General features: G+C 36.1%; 1 protein-coding gene across 2 annotated transcripts in view; it reads left to right on the top strand.

Moving 5' to 3' along the window:
- The window catches only part of HOOK1 (hook microtubule tethering protein 1), a 70,080-nt gene extending 54,684 nt beyond the window's left edge, over positions 1–15,396 (top strand). Inside the window, exons 20-22 of one of the 2 annotated variants that reach the window (XM_030913462.1) lie at positions 7,274–7,375; positions 10,066–10,134; positions 11,809–15,396. In XM_030913462.1, coding sequence (XP_030769322.1) covers positions 7,274–7,375; positions 10,066–10,134; positions 11,809–11,979 — 342 coding nt within the window. In that variant the 3' untranslated portion in view covers positions 11,980–15,396. The remainder of the gene's footprint in view (positions 1–7,273; positions 7,376–10,065; positions 10,135–11,808) is intronic. The other variant, XM_030913464.1, reaches the window with a different exon arrangement.
- Positions 15,397–15,831: the final 435 nt, after the last annotated feature.

Here is a 15,831-nt window from a genome sequence, read left to right as displayed (position 1 = left end):
GGTGTATATGTGCCACATTTTCTTAATCCAGTCTGTCACTGATGGACATTTGGGTTGACTCCAAGTCTTTGCTATTGTGAATAGTGCCACAATAAACATACGTGTGCATGTGTCTTTATAGCAGCATGACTTATAATCCTTTGGGTATATCCCCAGTAATGGGATGGCTAGGTCAAATGGTATTTCTAGTTGTAGATCCTTGAGGAATTGCCACACTGTTTTCCACAATGGTTGAACTAGTTTACAGTTCCACCAACAGTGTAAAAGTGTTCTTATTTCTCCACATCCTCTCCAGCACCTGTTGTTTCCTGATTTTTTAATGATTGCCATTCTAACTGGTGTGAGATGGTATCTCATTGTGGTTTTGATTTGCATTTCTCTGATGGCCAGTGATGATGAGCATTTTTTCATGTGTCTGTTGGCTGTATGAATGTCTTATTTTGAGAAGTGTCTGTTCATATCCTTTGCCCACTTTTTGATGGGGTTGTTTGTTTTTTTTCTTGTAAAGTTGTTTGAGTTCTTTGTAGGTTCTGGATATTAGCCCTTTGTCAGATGAGTAGATTGCAAAAATGTTCTCCCATTCTGTAGGTTGCCTGTTCACTCTGATGGTAGTTTCTTTTGCTGTGCAGAAGCTCTTTAGTTTAATTAGATCCCATTTGTCAATTTTGGTTTTTGTTGCCATTGCTTTTGATGTTTTAGACATGAAGTCCTTGCCCACGCCGATGTTCTGAATGGTATTGCCTAGGCCTTCTTCTAGGGTTTTTATGGTTTTAGGTCTAACATTTAAGTCTCTAATCCATCTTTAATTAATTTTTGTATAAGTTGTGCGGAAGGGATCCAGTTTCAGCTTTCTACTTAGGACTAGCCAGTTTTCCCAGCACCATTTATTAAATAGGGACTCCTTTCCCCATTTCTTGTTTTTGTCAGGTTTGTCAAAGATCAGATGGTTGTAGATGTGTGGTTTTATTTCTGAGGGCTCTGTTCTGTTCCATTGGTCTATATCTCTGTTTTGGTACCAGTACCATGCTGTTTTGGTTACTGTAGCCTTGTAGTATAGTTTGAAGTCAGGTAGTGTGATGCCTCCAGCTTTGTTCTTTTGGCTTAGGATTGTCTTGGCAATGCGGGCTCTTTTTTGGTTCCATATGAACTTTAAAGCAGTTTTTTCCAATTCTGTGAAGAAAGTCATTGTAGCTTAATGGGGATGGCATTGAATCTATAAATAACCTTGGGCAGTATGGCCATTTTCACAATATTGATTCTTCCTTTCCATGAGCATGGTATGTTCTTCCATTTATTTGTGTCCTCTTTTATTTCACTGAGCAGTGGTTTGTAGTTCTCCTTGAAGAGGTCCTTTACATCCCTTGTAAGTTGGATTCCTAGGTATTTTATTCTCTTTGAAGCTATTGTGAATGGGAGTTCATTCATGATTTGGCTCTATGTTTTGTCTATTACTGGTGTATAAGAATGCTTGTAATTTTTGCACGTTGATTTTGTTTCCTGAGACTTTGCTGAAGTTGCTTATCAGCTTAAGGAGATTTTGGGCTGAGACAATGGGGTTTTCTAAATATGCAATCATGTCATCTGCAAACAGGGACAATTTGACTTCTTCTTTTCCTAACTGAATACCCTTTATTTCTTTCTCTTGCCTGATTGCCTTAGCCAGAACTTCCAACACTGTGTTGAATAGGAGTGGTGAGAGAGGGCATCCCTGTCTTGTGCCAGTTTTCAAAGGGAATGCTTCCAGTTTTTGCCCATTCAGTATGATACTGGCTGTGGGTTTGTCATAAATAGCTCTTATTATTTTGAGATACGTTCCATCAATACTGAATTTATTGAGAGTTTTTAGCATGAAGGGCTGTTGAATTTTTGTCAAAGGCCTTTTCTGCATGTATTGAGATAATCATGTGGTTTTTGTCTTTGGCTCTGTTTATATGCTGGATTTTGTTTATTGATTTGCATATGTTGAACCAGCCTTGCATCCCAGGGATGAAGCCCATTTGATCATGGTGGATAAGCTTTTTGATGTGCTGCTGGATTCGGTTTGCCAGTATTTTATTGAGGATTTTTGCATCGATGTTCATCAGGGATATTGGTCTAAAATTCTCTTTTTTTGTTGTGTCTCTGTCAGGCTTTGGTATCAGGATGATGTTGGCCTCGTAAAATGAGTTAGGGAGGATTCCCTCTTTTTCTATTGATTGGAATAGTTTCAGAAGGAATAGTACCAACTCCTCCTTGTACCTCTGGTAGAATTCGGCTGTGAATCCGTCTGGTCCTGGACTTTTTTTGGTTGGTAGGCTATTAATTATTGCCTCAATTTCAGAACCTGCTATTGGTCTATTCAGGGATTCAACTTCTTCCTGGTTTAGTTTATTTCTGCCTTCATTTTGTTATGTACCCAGTAGTCATTCAGGAGCAGGTTGTTCAGTTTCCATGTAGTTGAGCGGTTTTGATTGAGTTTCTTAGTCCTGAGTTCTAGTTTGATTGCATTGTGGTCTGAGAGACAGTTTGTTATAATTTCTGTTCTTTTACATTTGCTGAGGAGTGCTTTACTTCCAACTATGTGGTCAATTTTGGAATAAGTGCGATGTGGTGCTGAGAAGAATGTATATGCTGTTGATTTGGGGTGGAGAGTTCTGTAGATGTCCATTAGGTCCAGTTGGTGCAGAGTTGAGTTCAATTCCTGGATAGCCTTGTTAAGTTTCTGTCTCACTGATCTGTCTAATGTTGACAGTGGGGTGTTAAAGTCTCCCATTATTATTGTATGGGAGTCTAAGTCTCTTTGTAAGTCTCTAAGGACTTGCTTTATGAATCTGGGTGCTCCTGTATTGGGTGCATATATATTTAGGATAGTTAGCTCTTCCTGTTGAATTGATCCCTTTACCATTATGTAATGGCCTTCTTTGTCTCTTTTGATCTTTGTTGGTTTAATGTCTGTTTTGTCAGAGACTAGGATTGCAACCCCTGCTTTTTTTTTTGTTTTCATTTGCTTGGTAGATCTTCCTCCATCCCTTTATTTTGAGCCTATGAGTGTCTGCATGTGAGATGGGTCTCCTGAATACAGCAAACTGATGGGTATTGACTCTTTATCCAATTTGCCAGTCTGTGTCTTTTAATTGGACCATTTAGTCCATTTACATTTAAGGTTAATATTGTTATGTGTGAACTTGATCCTGTCATTATGATATTAGCTGATTATTTTGCTTGCTAGTTGATGCAGTTTCTTCCTAGCATCTATGACTTTACATTTTGACATGTTTTTGCAATGGCTGGTGCCTGTTTTTCCTTTCCATGTTTAGTGCTTCCTTCAGGATCTCTTGTAGGGCAGGCCTGGTGGTGACAAAATCTCTTGAGCATTTGCTTGTCTGTAAAGGATTTTATTTCTCCTTCACTTATGAAACTTAGTTTGGCTGGATATGAAATTCTGGGTTTAAAATTCTTTTCTTTAAGAATGTTGAATATTGGCCCCCACTCTCTTCTGGCGCGGAGAGTTTCTGCTGAGAGATCTGTTGTTAGTCTGATGGGCTTCCCTTTGTGTGTAACCCGACCTTTCTCTCTGGCTGCCCTTAACATTTTTTCTTTCATTTCAATTTTGTTGAATCTGACAATTATGTGTCTTGGAGTTGCTCTTCTCAGGGGGTATCTTTGTGGCGTTCTCTGTATTTCCTGAATTTGAATGTTGGCCTGCCTTACTAGGTTGGGGAAGTTCTGGATGATATCCTGCAGAGTGTTTTCCAACTTGGTTCCATTTTCCCCATCACTTTCAGGCACACCAATCAGATGTAGATTTGGTCTTTTCACATAATCCCATATTTCTTGGAGGCTTTGTTCATTTCTTTTTACTCTTTTTGCTGTACACTTCTCTTCTTGCTTCGTTTCATTCATTTGATCTTCAGTCGCTGATACTCTTCCAGTTGTTCGAGTCAGTTACTGAAGCTTGTGCATTTGTCACGTAGTTCTCGTGTTATGGTTTTCATCTCTGTGAGTTCTTTTAAGGTCTTCTCTGCATTGATTATTCTAGTTATCCATTCATCCATTCTTTTTTCAAGGTTTTTAGTTTCTTTGTGCTGGTTACGTAGTTCCTCCTTTAGCTCTGGGAAGTTTGATCGACTGAAGCCTTCTTCTCTCAACTCGTCAAAGTCATTCTCTGTCCAGCTTTGTTCCGTTGCTGGCAATGAGCTGCGTTCCTTTGGAGGGGGAGATGCGCTCTGATTTTTTGAATTTCCAGCTTTTCTGCACTGCTTTTTCCCCATCTTTGTGGTTTTATCTGCCTTTGGTCTTTGATGATGGTGATATACTGATGGGGTTTTGGTGTGGGTGTCCTTTCTGTTTGTTAGTTTTCCTTCTAACAGTCAGGACCCTCAGCTGTAGGTCTGTTGGAGTTTGCTTGAGGTCCACTCCAGACCCTGTTTGCCTGGGTATCAGCAGTGGAGGCTGCAGAAGATAGAATATTGCTGAACAACGAGTGTTGCTGTCTGATTCTTGCTCTGGAAGCTTCGTCTCAGGGGTGTACCCCACCATGTGAGGTGTTGCTCTGCACCTAGTGGGGGATGTCTCCCAGTTAGGCGACTCAGAGGTCAGGGACCCACTTGAGTAGGCAGTCTGTCCATTCTCAGATCTCAACCTCCGTGCTGGGAGATCCGCTGCTCTCTTCAAAGCTGTCAGACAGGGGCATTTACCTCTGCCGAGGTTTCTGCTGCTTTTTGTTTAGCTATGCCCTGTCTCCAGAGGAGGAGTCTACAGAGGCAGGCTGGCCTCCTTGAGCTGTGGTGGACTCCACCCAATTTGAGCTTCCCAGCGGCTTTGTTTACCTACTTAAGCCTCAGCAATGGCGGGTGCCCCTCCCCCAGCCTTGCTGCCGCATTGCTGCCACCTTGCAGTTAGATCTCAGACTGCTGTGCTAGCAATGAGGGAGGCTTCGTGGGCATGGGACCCTCTGGGCCAGGTGTGGGATATAATCTCCTGGTGTACCGTTTGCTAAGACCCTTGGTAAAGTGCAGTATTAGGGTGGGAGTTACCCGATTTTCCAGGTGTTGTGTGTCTCACTTTGCTTTGGCTAGGAAAAGGAATTCCCTTCTCTCTTGTGCTTCCCAGGTGAGGCGATGCCTCGCCCTGCTTCAGCTCTCGCTGATCAGGCTGCACCCGCGGACCAGCGCCAACTGTCCCACACGCCCCAGTGAGATGAACCCAGTACCTCAGTTGAAAATGCAGAAATCACCCGTCTTCTGTGTCGCTCACGCTAGAAGCTGGAGGCTGGAGCTGTTCCTATTTGGCCATCTTGGGCGCCGCCTTCAGCCTAGAATTCTTATTTGCTAGAATCTTTGCAGATTTTCTAAGAATACAGTTTTTCTAGAAACAATATGAACATTTTATCTTTTGTAAAAATTTAGCGTTTTAAACATATTTGAAATTGTTGTATCATTTAGTTTTAGATTAGACAGTTAAACACTTTTCAAATGTTCATCAGACTCAAGGTTTAACAAGGTAGAGGTTTACTTCATAGTCACATTGAGTCCAGCCATGAATGGGGAAGGGGCACCACTTCTCCATGTAGTCATTCAGAGTCCTAAGCTGACAGAGATTCTGCCTTCTTCAGCATAGGGATCCCAGGTTCACTTGACCTTGTCCAACTAGTACAGAAGAAAGACAGCCTAGATTGCATAGGAGATATGTAATGGGCGAGGCCTGAAAACAGCATAAATCATTTTCACTCCCACTTTGGAGTGCAGGCATGTGACCACACCACATTTATGGAACAGACTTTGCAAAAGTGAAATAATGCCTACGTAATACTTAGTTGTGTGGAATATAACATAGTTTACTTAAGCATTATCCTACTATTGGAAATAATCTGTATTCATTTCCTTTTCCTTTTTTGCTCCTATAAAGAAGACTATAGTCAACATAATTATACAGAAAGCTTTCTCTTTGTTTTAGTTTATTATCTTAACCTTATTTCCTAGAAATGGAAGTGTTGGGTCATAGGATAAGACTATAAGATGCTTGATATGTATTTCTAAATGACTTTTTAAAAGGACTATAACTAATTAAATAAAACCATGACAATGAATACCATATTCTTGCCACCATTGAATAATATCATTTAAAAGACAATTGCTTGCTTTCATAAATATGATTTTTTTTTCCCATTACCTTATTTGGGGCAAGAGGTTTAAATTGCTGGTTAAGATACTGGTTAAAGTAATAACATATGTCCATTGTAGAAAATTCAGAAAATATACAAATCACAACCATTTATCACTTAGAGATAATAAACTATGATTTTCTCTTTGTAATTAAATTCATATAAATTATTCAATGTATTCTGCTTTTATGGTGTGCATTCCGTGAGGGCAGCTACCATGTCTCCCATAAATTGCTGAATCCTCATCTGCCAGTATCTGCCACATAGTTGTCACTCAGTAAATGATTTTTGGATGAAAGAAGGAGCCACAATAATATTCTGGTATTTTACCATCCAGTCTTCTTCTTTTACCTCTATGAATATAGGTGAAATTGTCCTAACTCATTAAATAATTTTAAATATTTTTAATAGTTTTATAACTACATCATGCCGATGTCCCTGTTTGAAATTTATGGTGTTTGCTTGAAATATATTCTTGACATTTCTGAATTGGTTTTCTAACAGAATGCTATCTCCATAATTTAGCCGAATCTCTTTACTACATTCTGGTTAAACATATCTTTTTACTCAATTTTTAGTAATAACATAAATGCGATTCAGCACCCTACCTTTTGCAAATAAAATCACCAGCATTATTTATATTGATCTTATATATTGAATTACACTTGACTAGATAATAATAGTAAAAAAGATTATTGTTAAGAATTTCTTCTGTGTGTGTTATTCTTACTTTATAAAATCAGTAAGTTTCCTTAGAGTTATTGAATTCATTTTGATTTTTTAAAAAATTCTCAAGTCAAATAAATATAGAAAGGGTTATTTCAAGACTTTAATGCCTAAAGTTTGAGTATTGAAAAGGCTAGATAACTATTTCTATGTACTGAGCTTTGGAGAAGGGAAATTTGATTTTGGAGTGGGGACATTTATATTTTTCTTGTTTATTTATACTGTTTCTTGTATATAGAATGAGTTATTTTTGTTATCCCAGTTAGGATTGTAAAACAAGCTACAGTTAGCTCTTGGATGAATTTGTGGATTATTTTCCACCTTACACGGTTTTTGTAAGATATGTTCTATATGTTTTAATACTTTAAAATATAAAGTGAGCATAACATTTTTTTCTTTAAATAGGTAATAAAAACTTTAGATCCCAAGTTAAATCCAGCATCAGCTGAAATAATGTTACTAAGAAAGCAGTTGGCAGAGAAAGAGAGAAGAATTGAGATTCTGGAGGTAAAACTTTTATATTTACTCATCTCTTAATTATTTTATAGAATCCTGGTAATTGCTGTCATATATTTGCCATTAATGATGAAGTTTTACGAGAAGTTAAAAATGTCATGTTTTAGCATCCAGGGTGTTTATTACAAAGCATCTCACTGGCCACCCACTAGATGGTCTGTGTGTAGCTCATATACCCTGTTTATATGCAGCGTTGTAGCTCTCCTTGTCAATAACGGGCATTATATGGATATCCCTGACTTTCTAATAGAGTCCTGCTATAATTTTTTAAAGCTTTTTAAATTATGCAAATATGATTTCATTTGGGGGATAAAAACCTGACCTTTACTGTTTAAAAAAGATACTGTGCTGACTCAGTCAACCACATTTTTCTTACCTTTAGCCGTTTCTCACCTGAACCTAAACAAACTTATTAATAGTGGAATTTCTGGCAGAAGGAAGTACTCACAGAATCCTAGTGAACTCCTGAACTATAAAGTGGCAGTCTTAGTTATTAATCATGCAAAATTATATTAGTAATGGCATGCTCTCATTAATTAGCTGAGTCTAAATTTTAAAGATATTTTAGTGTTAGTGATTATATTATTTTTATGATACTTAGGTAAGTATGTCACTATGGAATTATGTATTCTTAGATTTATAATTGAGCACGTTCTGGTTTCCTTTGCAAAGTGTTTTACAAAACTACTATATTTAATACTGTAGTGAGATTTGATGCTATTCTTGAAGTAAATATATACTACCTTTTAATAACATATGCATAATTGCAGAGCCATGTTGAATTCTACCTTCTGGCCTTGAAATTCTCATAAATGGTACTCAGTTTCTTTTTTTTTTTCTTTTGATATGGAGTCTTGCTCTGTCGCCGAGGCTGGGGTGCAGTAATCTCAGCTCACTACAACCTCTGCCTCCCAGGTTCAAGCAATTTTCTTGCCTCAGCCTCCCTAGTAGCTGGGATTACAGGTGCATGCCACCACACCCAGATAATTTTTGTATTTTTAGTAGAGATGGGGTTTTGCCATGTTGGCCAGGCTGGTCTGGAACTCCTGACCTCAAGTGATCCGCTCTCCTCTGCCTCCCAAAGTGCTGGGATTACAGATGTGAGCCACCGCACCCAGCTGTATTCAGTTTCTTTTCAAATCATCTAGGAATGTTATATTTCAAAGAAATGCACCCTATTTATGTACCTTTTTCTTGGTATTTGAGCAAGTAGGTATGAACTGTGGTAGAAATATTTTTATTTAAAGACTTAAAGACTTTAACATCCCCTCCTCCGTACATCCATAGTACAACACCATTCTTCCTACATCCATAGTACAACACCAACTTGATATGCCCTTGCTATCAATGCTTGTCCAGTCTATGTTGTGTGTTCTCAAAAGCACTGGGTAAGGAGATCTGTCTGAAGAAATGCTATTAATTCTTCAAGTTCTAAGTCAAATATCTCTTTCTTTATTAAACTTCCCATGTATTCTTTAGGGGAAGTTTAATACTGTCTCACTCTCCACAGTGAGTCCATGTACTTTGAACTCATGAATTTATTCTACAACAGCATTGGTTTTCTTTTTGGTACCTATGTACATGTCTTGAGGGCAAAGACTGTATCTTTTATCTCTGTACCCTAACATTAAATATTACATAACTCAAAGGCCAGGGTTGCAGCATTATTAGTAACTTCTTGTCTTAAAATTGTTGCTTCTCCTCTCTGGCTCGCCATCTTCTCATCTATAAAATGATGAGACTGGGATTGGATAATTGCTGAAATCTAAGTTGCTCTGTTTATGTCCCAGTGAAAGTCAGTGAAAATATACACTATTGTTGATGTTTGAAATGTACATCCCCAACAGATATGATGAGAAAATAGTCCCTGTAACTGTAAGACTCTGAGGAAAAGCTTAGGTTAAGTCACAGCATGTGGGCGTTTAATTTGTGTGTATTCATCTAGACACACACTGCAAAAAGTAAAAAGGAGAAATGTAATGTAAATAGCAGAGGCTGTTCTATCTGCCATCCCTCTTGGGAATTCTGTGCCTGGACTGGGTGTGAGTCTGAACAAGAGCATCACCTCTCTTTTGGGCTTGGTTCTTATATACTTTTTGTATCATGAACATCCTATGTAAAAAGATAATAGTATTTATATAAACCAAACTATATCTGGTACTCAAGAAAAGTATGTCAGTCTCTGTGATGGCACATAATTATGGCTATGGAATCTAGTACACAGGTCACCAACAATTAAGAGAGAAAAATTTGTATTAAACTTTCTAGGCAACTTAAAAAGATTTTTTTCCAGGTATTTTTGACTATGTCTTCTTTCTCCTTAGTTTTGACTCCTTCACAGGTGCAGCTCTGTTTTGTTTACCTAAGCCAGTTGTTACTTTTTTCTCTAGATATGGGGGGCAGTAGTCTTAAAATCACCAGTTGTGTATATTTATGTTTAAATCACTCTCTTCTACCAGTAAATTTCTTGAAATAAAAGTTTATTAGTCACAAATCTTATTCCTTCCTAAAGGTGTTGTGCATACATTTGTGCTTGATTCAGTTTACATTTGACTACATTGTGTGTCTCACAAGTGCAATCTTTAGATTCTCTCAGTAATGAGCATAGTGAAGAAATTATTCTGTCTTTAGTAATTTGGGATAATTTCTGGGATTTTAATTGTCCTCGTATCTTTTTTCAGAGTGAATGCAAAGTAGCAAAATTTCGTGATTATGAAGAAAAACTCATTGTTTCTGCCTGGTATAATAAGGTGAGCTGAAGTTCAGCAAATGATTGGATGAGAACAGTGTTTAGCAAACTTTTTTGACCAAGTACAACATAAGAAAATATATTTTATTTTATACCATAAACCAAGACATAGCATGTTTGTGTGTATGACTGAAACAAAAGTTACCCTGTGTATTGCACTCAGATATTTTGTCATATTCTCTTTTAATGTTGATTCTAATCCACTAAATTGATTTTGTGACTCATTAGCGTTTAGCTGATACATATGAAGCACAGGTGTAATAATTCATAAACCTTTTTTAATTTGCCTTATTTGAGCTGAAACATTCAATTTTTGCCCATAAAAGATTTCTGAAGAAATATGAAGATCTGTGTAATGCAAAATTAAATGCTTCTAGTACTCAGTATTTATTTGAACATCCTCTAAAGCCTCAGTGTATCCTTTACTGTGTTACTTTATTTTTTCTATCCAGGGGTCACTCTTCATCATTGTCTTTTTGTCCTACCAAGGAGAAAATAGCATAGTTTGAAATGTGTTTTATTTTGTCATTGGTAGTATCAGTGGGATATTTTCAAGAGTAGCATTTCATGATGTATGTGGTTCTTTTGTATTATTCTAGTCAGTCAGATATGCTATTATCTACTTTTATCTCTTCTTATTTGTACAAAGGCATATCACTTATTAACTTCCCACGTGTGAATGTTGTGCTCCACCAGAAAGCACTAGTTATTCTTCCTGAAACATGGCTCATGCTTTCATGACACCATGCTTTTCATCTGAGGTCTTTCCTTTCTTCTGTTGGGTAAAATGTGGCTTAAAGGGCCCTGAAGGAAATTACATTTGAGGTATTCTCAGAACTTTCTCTCATGAGTCAGTCACCCTAGTTGAGATCAGTGACTATGTATTATTTATTTGTTCTTCCATGACCTCTTAATACATACATCAGTGAAGATATTGTAGCCAAGTAGTCCATGATTGATTCATTTTTTAACCTATATTTGTTGAGCATCTCATATCCATGTACTATACTAGTTACTAGTGATGCTAAGTTCAGTAAAATTGTGTTATGTGGTCTAGTGGGAGAGTAATGACTTCCCTTATAAGAAACTCAACAGCCAATATATGGTAATTTATCAGGTATCAATATCGAGATAGACTATAGTAAATTTAAACTATACTGGTGGTTCTCAAACATTAACATGCCTCAGAAGACTTGTTAAAACACAAATTGCTAGACGCACTGGCAGAACTTCTGATTCAGTAGGTCTGGGTAAGGCCCCTAAATTTGTATTTTTAACAAATTCCCAGGGATGCTGATCTTGTTAATCCAGGGACCACCCTTCAAGAACCTTTGATCTAAGCCGTTCTATTGTGACATGTCTGCTCATAGGTGATAGAAGGATGGCCCAAACACAAAAATTTGTTATAATTAAGTCTAATTCCAGGCCATTATTTTAAGTTACTGTTTTAAATAATTTTAAATTTAGTGGATTAGAGAAACTGGAGTTTGTGCCTTCTTACTAGCATTACCATTTCACAGATTAATCAGCTTCTGAACCCTTATTTTCTGTAAAAATGAGGAAAGCCTTAGCTTTATAGATTGGTTTTAAGGATTAAATGCCTTTGTGAGAAGCACTTGGCAAACTCTGTTTAGTCATGTTAAATAAAAAATATATGTTTTTTTTTTTTTTTCAGAGTCTAGCATTCCAGAAACTGGGGATGGAATCTAGACTTGTGAGCGGCGGTGGTGCCTGCAATGACACTAGTGCATGTACTCCCGCACGGTCTTTCTTAGCACAGCAACGGCACATCACCAACACCAGAAGAAATCTCTCTGTTAAAGTCCCTGCTACAACATCTGATTAAACTGAAAAAAAAAAAAAACAAGAAAAAAACATAGAAGTGTCCTTAAAATATTTTGTACCTTTCAACTAAGTACCAGATTGAAAAAGAAGTTTATGATGCTGGATATCAGGTATTTTAAAATCAACATGCATCAAATTAATTTTGCCAGTTGACTTCAAAACCAAGTATATAATTAGCCATCTCTCTGCGGGAGCACATTTGAATAATTGGAGATGTAATTATACACACATTTCAAACAAACATTTGTCTTTTGAGAGTATTATAATTTCAAATTGGCCTTGTATATTTTAGTTAAATGTTTTCAGTTGTACTAGTAACTTAATTAATTTTCAATAGCTATTCAGTAATACTTAATCTTAAAACATTATCTAGATTTGTTTAAATTTTTTTGCTTTTTATCGATTTATATAAAAACAGTCTTGACGCAGGCACATGGAGAACTATGCAAGGGTGATTTGAGTTAGTATATACAAGGCTTTACTTCTGTCCCCTAATTCTTCTATTGAATGTGTACCTCTACCTTGTCATGTCATGGAAGATATAACATTTGGAAGATTTGACAATTGGAATGACTTTGGAATAATAAAAATTGATTATTGGAAATTTTACATATTCTGAAAATCTCATAGTTCTAATTTGTACCTATGGCAAATAAGGGCTTCTGGACATCATGTTTAAAATGTTAAGCATAAGAAATAAATCTGGTAAAATAAATAAGCATAAGAAATAGGCAACTTTCTGATGGAAAGCAAGCAAAAAAAAATTATATATATATGTATATATATATATATATATACACTTTTTGTGAAATGTCTATATACTTTTTAAGGTAATTAATGAAGATTTCAGTTATTGCTTTTAAGCATAAAATTATATTTAGCTTCTGCTGAAAAATTGTATCATGTAATAATTTTGCTTCATTGAAAAGGGATGTTGCAGTGATGAAACAAGGTGGGGTCAGTTTGATTTTGTTTACTTATTAAGGAGTTCATCTTGGGCTCAGTTTGTGGTATTCAGTTCGTTTCTGCTCAAAGCTCTTATTTTCAAAGGCGTTACTTTTCAACTTTTGGGGTCATTTTTAAAAGTTAGCACTTAAGAATTTTAGTTGTGTTAAATATGTGCTGTCCTATATCATAGCCATTAGCCATATATGACAATTTAAATTTAATTAATCATAAACTCAGTTTCTTGGTTGCACCAGCCACATTTCAGATGTTCAGTAGCCACATGTGGCTAGTGGGTACCATACTGCACAGGGCAGCTATAGAATATTTCCATCATTGCAGAAAGTTCTACTGGATAGCACCATAGTAAGTCTTTTTAAAGTAACTTGGAAATACTATTTGATACTAGATGTTAGACCACAAAAAGAAGAAAAATGTTAGGACTATTTCGGATATAAAAAGGAACCGAATTGTGGCATAATTAGCACCTTACATTCCATACAGTTGAATACCTTATGCTGTGACAACCATAGTTAATCATTTCAGTGCTGTTCAGCATACATACCTATCAGCAGTGTGTCTAGACCGGGGTCAGCAGACTTTCTGTGAATGGACAAAGAGTAAATATTTTAGTAAATGTCTTAGGCTTTGTGGACTACATGATCTTTGTTGCAGGTACTCAACTCTGCCATTATAGAGTTAAAGCAGCCATACACAATATATAAACAAAATGGGCATGATTGTGTTTCAGTAAAACTTTATTTACAAAGACAGGTGGTAGGCCAGATTTGGCTTGCATGCTGTAGAGCTGTGGTCTAAATTTTATTCATAGCCTTTCTTTGCAAATACAGTGTGAGTATTGTTCCATTTACAGTGTTATTATTTTTTAGATATCTGGTTTTTAGATTTTTGCCTGGTAACTTTTTACTGAAAATACAAGAATTTCATACTGCATTTGCATCTCCGAGATTAGGGAGCACCTGTCAGGATATTTTGTTCTATCAGGGTTACTTCTGTTGACTACCTCCTAGATTTTGATACAGTTATATTGTTGAGTTTCATTTTCATACATTATTGTCGTGTCTGCTTGCCTGTGAACTTCTGGTAAAATAATAAAATAAGCCTTTGAAAATATTTTAGCATGGTATTTAACATTTTCTAAATATTACGGCATTTTGACATATTTTAGTCAGTGAAGACATCTGCCCCTTTGGTGTTTCTACTTGCTTATGATTGAGATTTTACAAAGCCTTCAAGCTCCATTTTAATGGAATTTATTGTAAAACATTAACTTTAATAAATTAGTGTTTTCACAGATCAGATCATTATACTTGGAATTTCTAAATCGTGCAATTTCTGGATAAGGACATAAGGCTAGATTCATTTTTCTTAATAGAGGAAAAGCAAATTTTCTGATTTATCACTTTTCTAGTTGATAAGTAGAATTTAAAATGTTTGATATGTAAGTATTTATATAAGACTAATGTAATTTAAAGTTCTGTATTATTGTGATTAATTATACAGAAATTCAGGAACTGATCAGAAGTGAGATTCTTTTCCACATCTGGTTAATGTAGTGAGTTGACACCCTGTGGGTGGTAAAGCATTATAAACATTTCATCATGAACCATGATTTATACACATCTGTGTTGTAAGGGAGGGTTGAGTACATCTACCAATAAAGAGATATTCAGCATTTGTCTATTTGATAAGGAATTAAATGTCCTAGTGATTATAAAGTAAAACCACAGACCAATTTGGAAATGATCTTCAATGTTGAGCACTTGCTTTAACATTAAAATTCCTTTTCTTTTTAAGGCTAAGGGTGTGTACATACCGCATTGATGTCTATGTTGAGATTAAGTTATGTATTGAGAACAATTTGAAGTTTATTTTTTCAATGAATAAGGCTGTCAAATGATTTAGTATAGATTAATGATATCTTTTTTAGAAATATTAAAGTGAGTATTCCTCATTATGTCATCATTTCTGATAATTAGAGTGCTAATTTGAATGTTAGATAATGTTTTCACATCTATACCTATTTCTTTCTAGGGGCACATCTGACCATGGGGCTTGGGGGTGACTTTTAGGCCACAGTAGTGTCTGTGTTAGGTTCTCTAAATGTGTATTTAATGAAAAACATTCCTATGTAAAAATGTGTGTATATGAATGTATGCATACATTCTTATTGTGCGCCTGTACATTGTGAAGAAGTAGTTTGGAAATTTGTAAAGCACAAACCGTGAAAGAAAATAGTGTGGAGTTATTAAATGATGTAGCACAAATGTAATGTTTAGTTTATAAAAGGTCCTTTCTATTTTCTATGGCAAAGACTTTGACACATGAAAAATAAAACCAATATTTGATTTATTTTTGTAACTATTTAGGATATTATTTTAAATAAATGATTGTCCATTATCAATATAATAGTTGTGAAATGATTTAAGTAAATAAACTTTATGCTTCTTTGTCTCTTGATTTTGATGGGTTTTTAGTGGGCATAAATGCATGTTTATTTGCTGCATTAAATAGAGGACTGAAAATATTTAGGTTGGTAAAGAAAAAGTAATTACATTTTTCTAATTTTGTTTTTCCTTTTTTGGGGGGGGAATGAAAAGATACATTAAATGATTTGGGAATATATCTTTTTATGTCTCCAGTTTCACCTCTGGAACCTAGACATCTTGCATTAACATGGAATCAAAACATTTCTGGGGCCGGGTGTGGTGGCTACGCCTGTAATTCCAGCACTTTGGGAGGCCGAGGCAGGCAGGTCACTTGAGGTCAGGAGTTCGAGACCAGCCTAGCCAACATGGCAAAACCTCATATATACTAAAAATACAAAAATTAGCCAGGTGCGGTGGTGCACGCCTGCAGTCCCAGCTACTTGGGAGGCTGAGGCACA

Source organism: Rhinopithecus roxellana, chromosome 12 (genome assembly GCF_007565055.1).
Source record: "Rhinopithecus roxellana isolate Shanxi Qingling chromosome 12, ASM756505v1, whole genome shotgun sequence".
Classification (NCBI taxonomy): domain Eukaryota; kingdom Metazoa; phylum Chordata; class Mammalia; order Primates; family Cercopithecidae; genus Rhinopithecus; species Rhinopithecus roxellana.
This window is presented reverse-complemented; position numbering and strand designations above follow the sequence as displayed.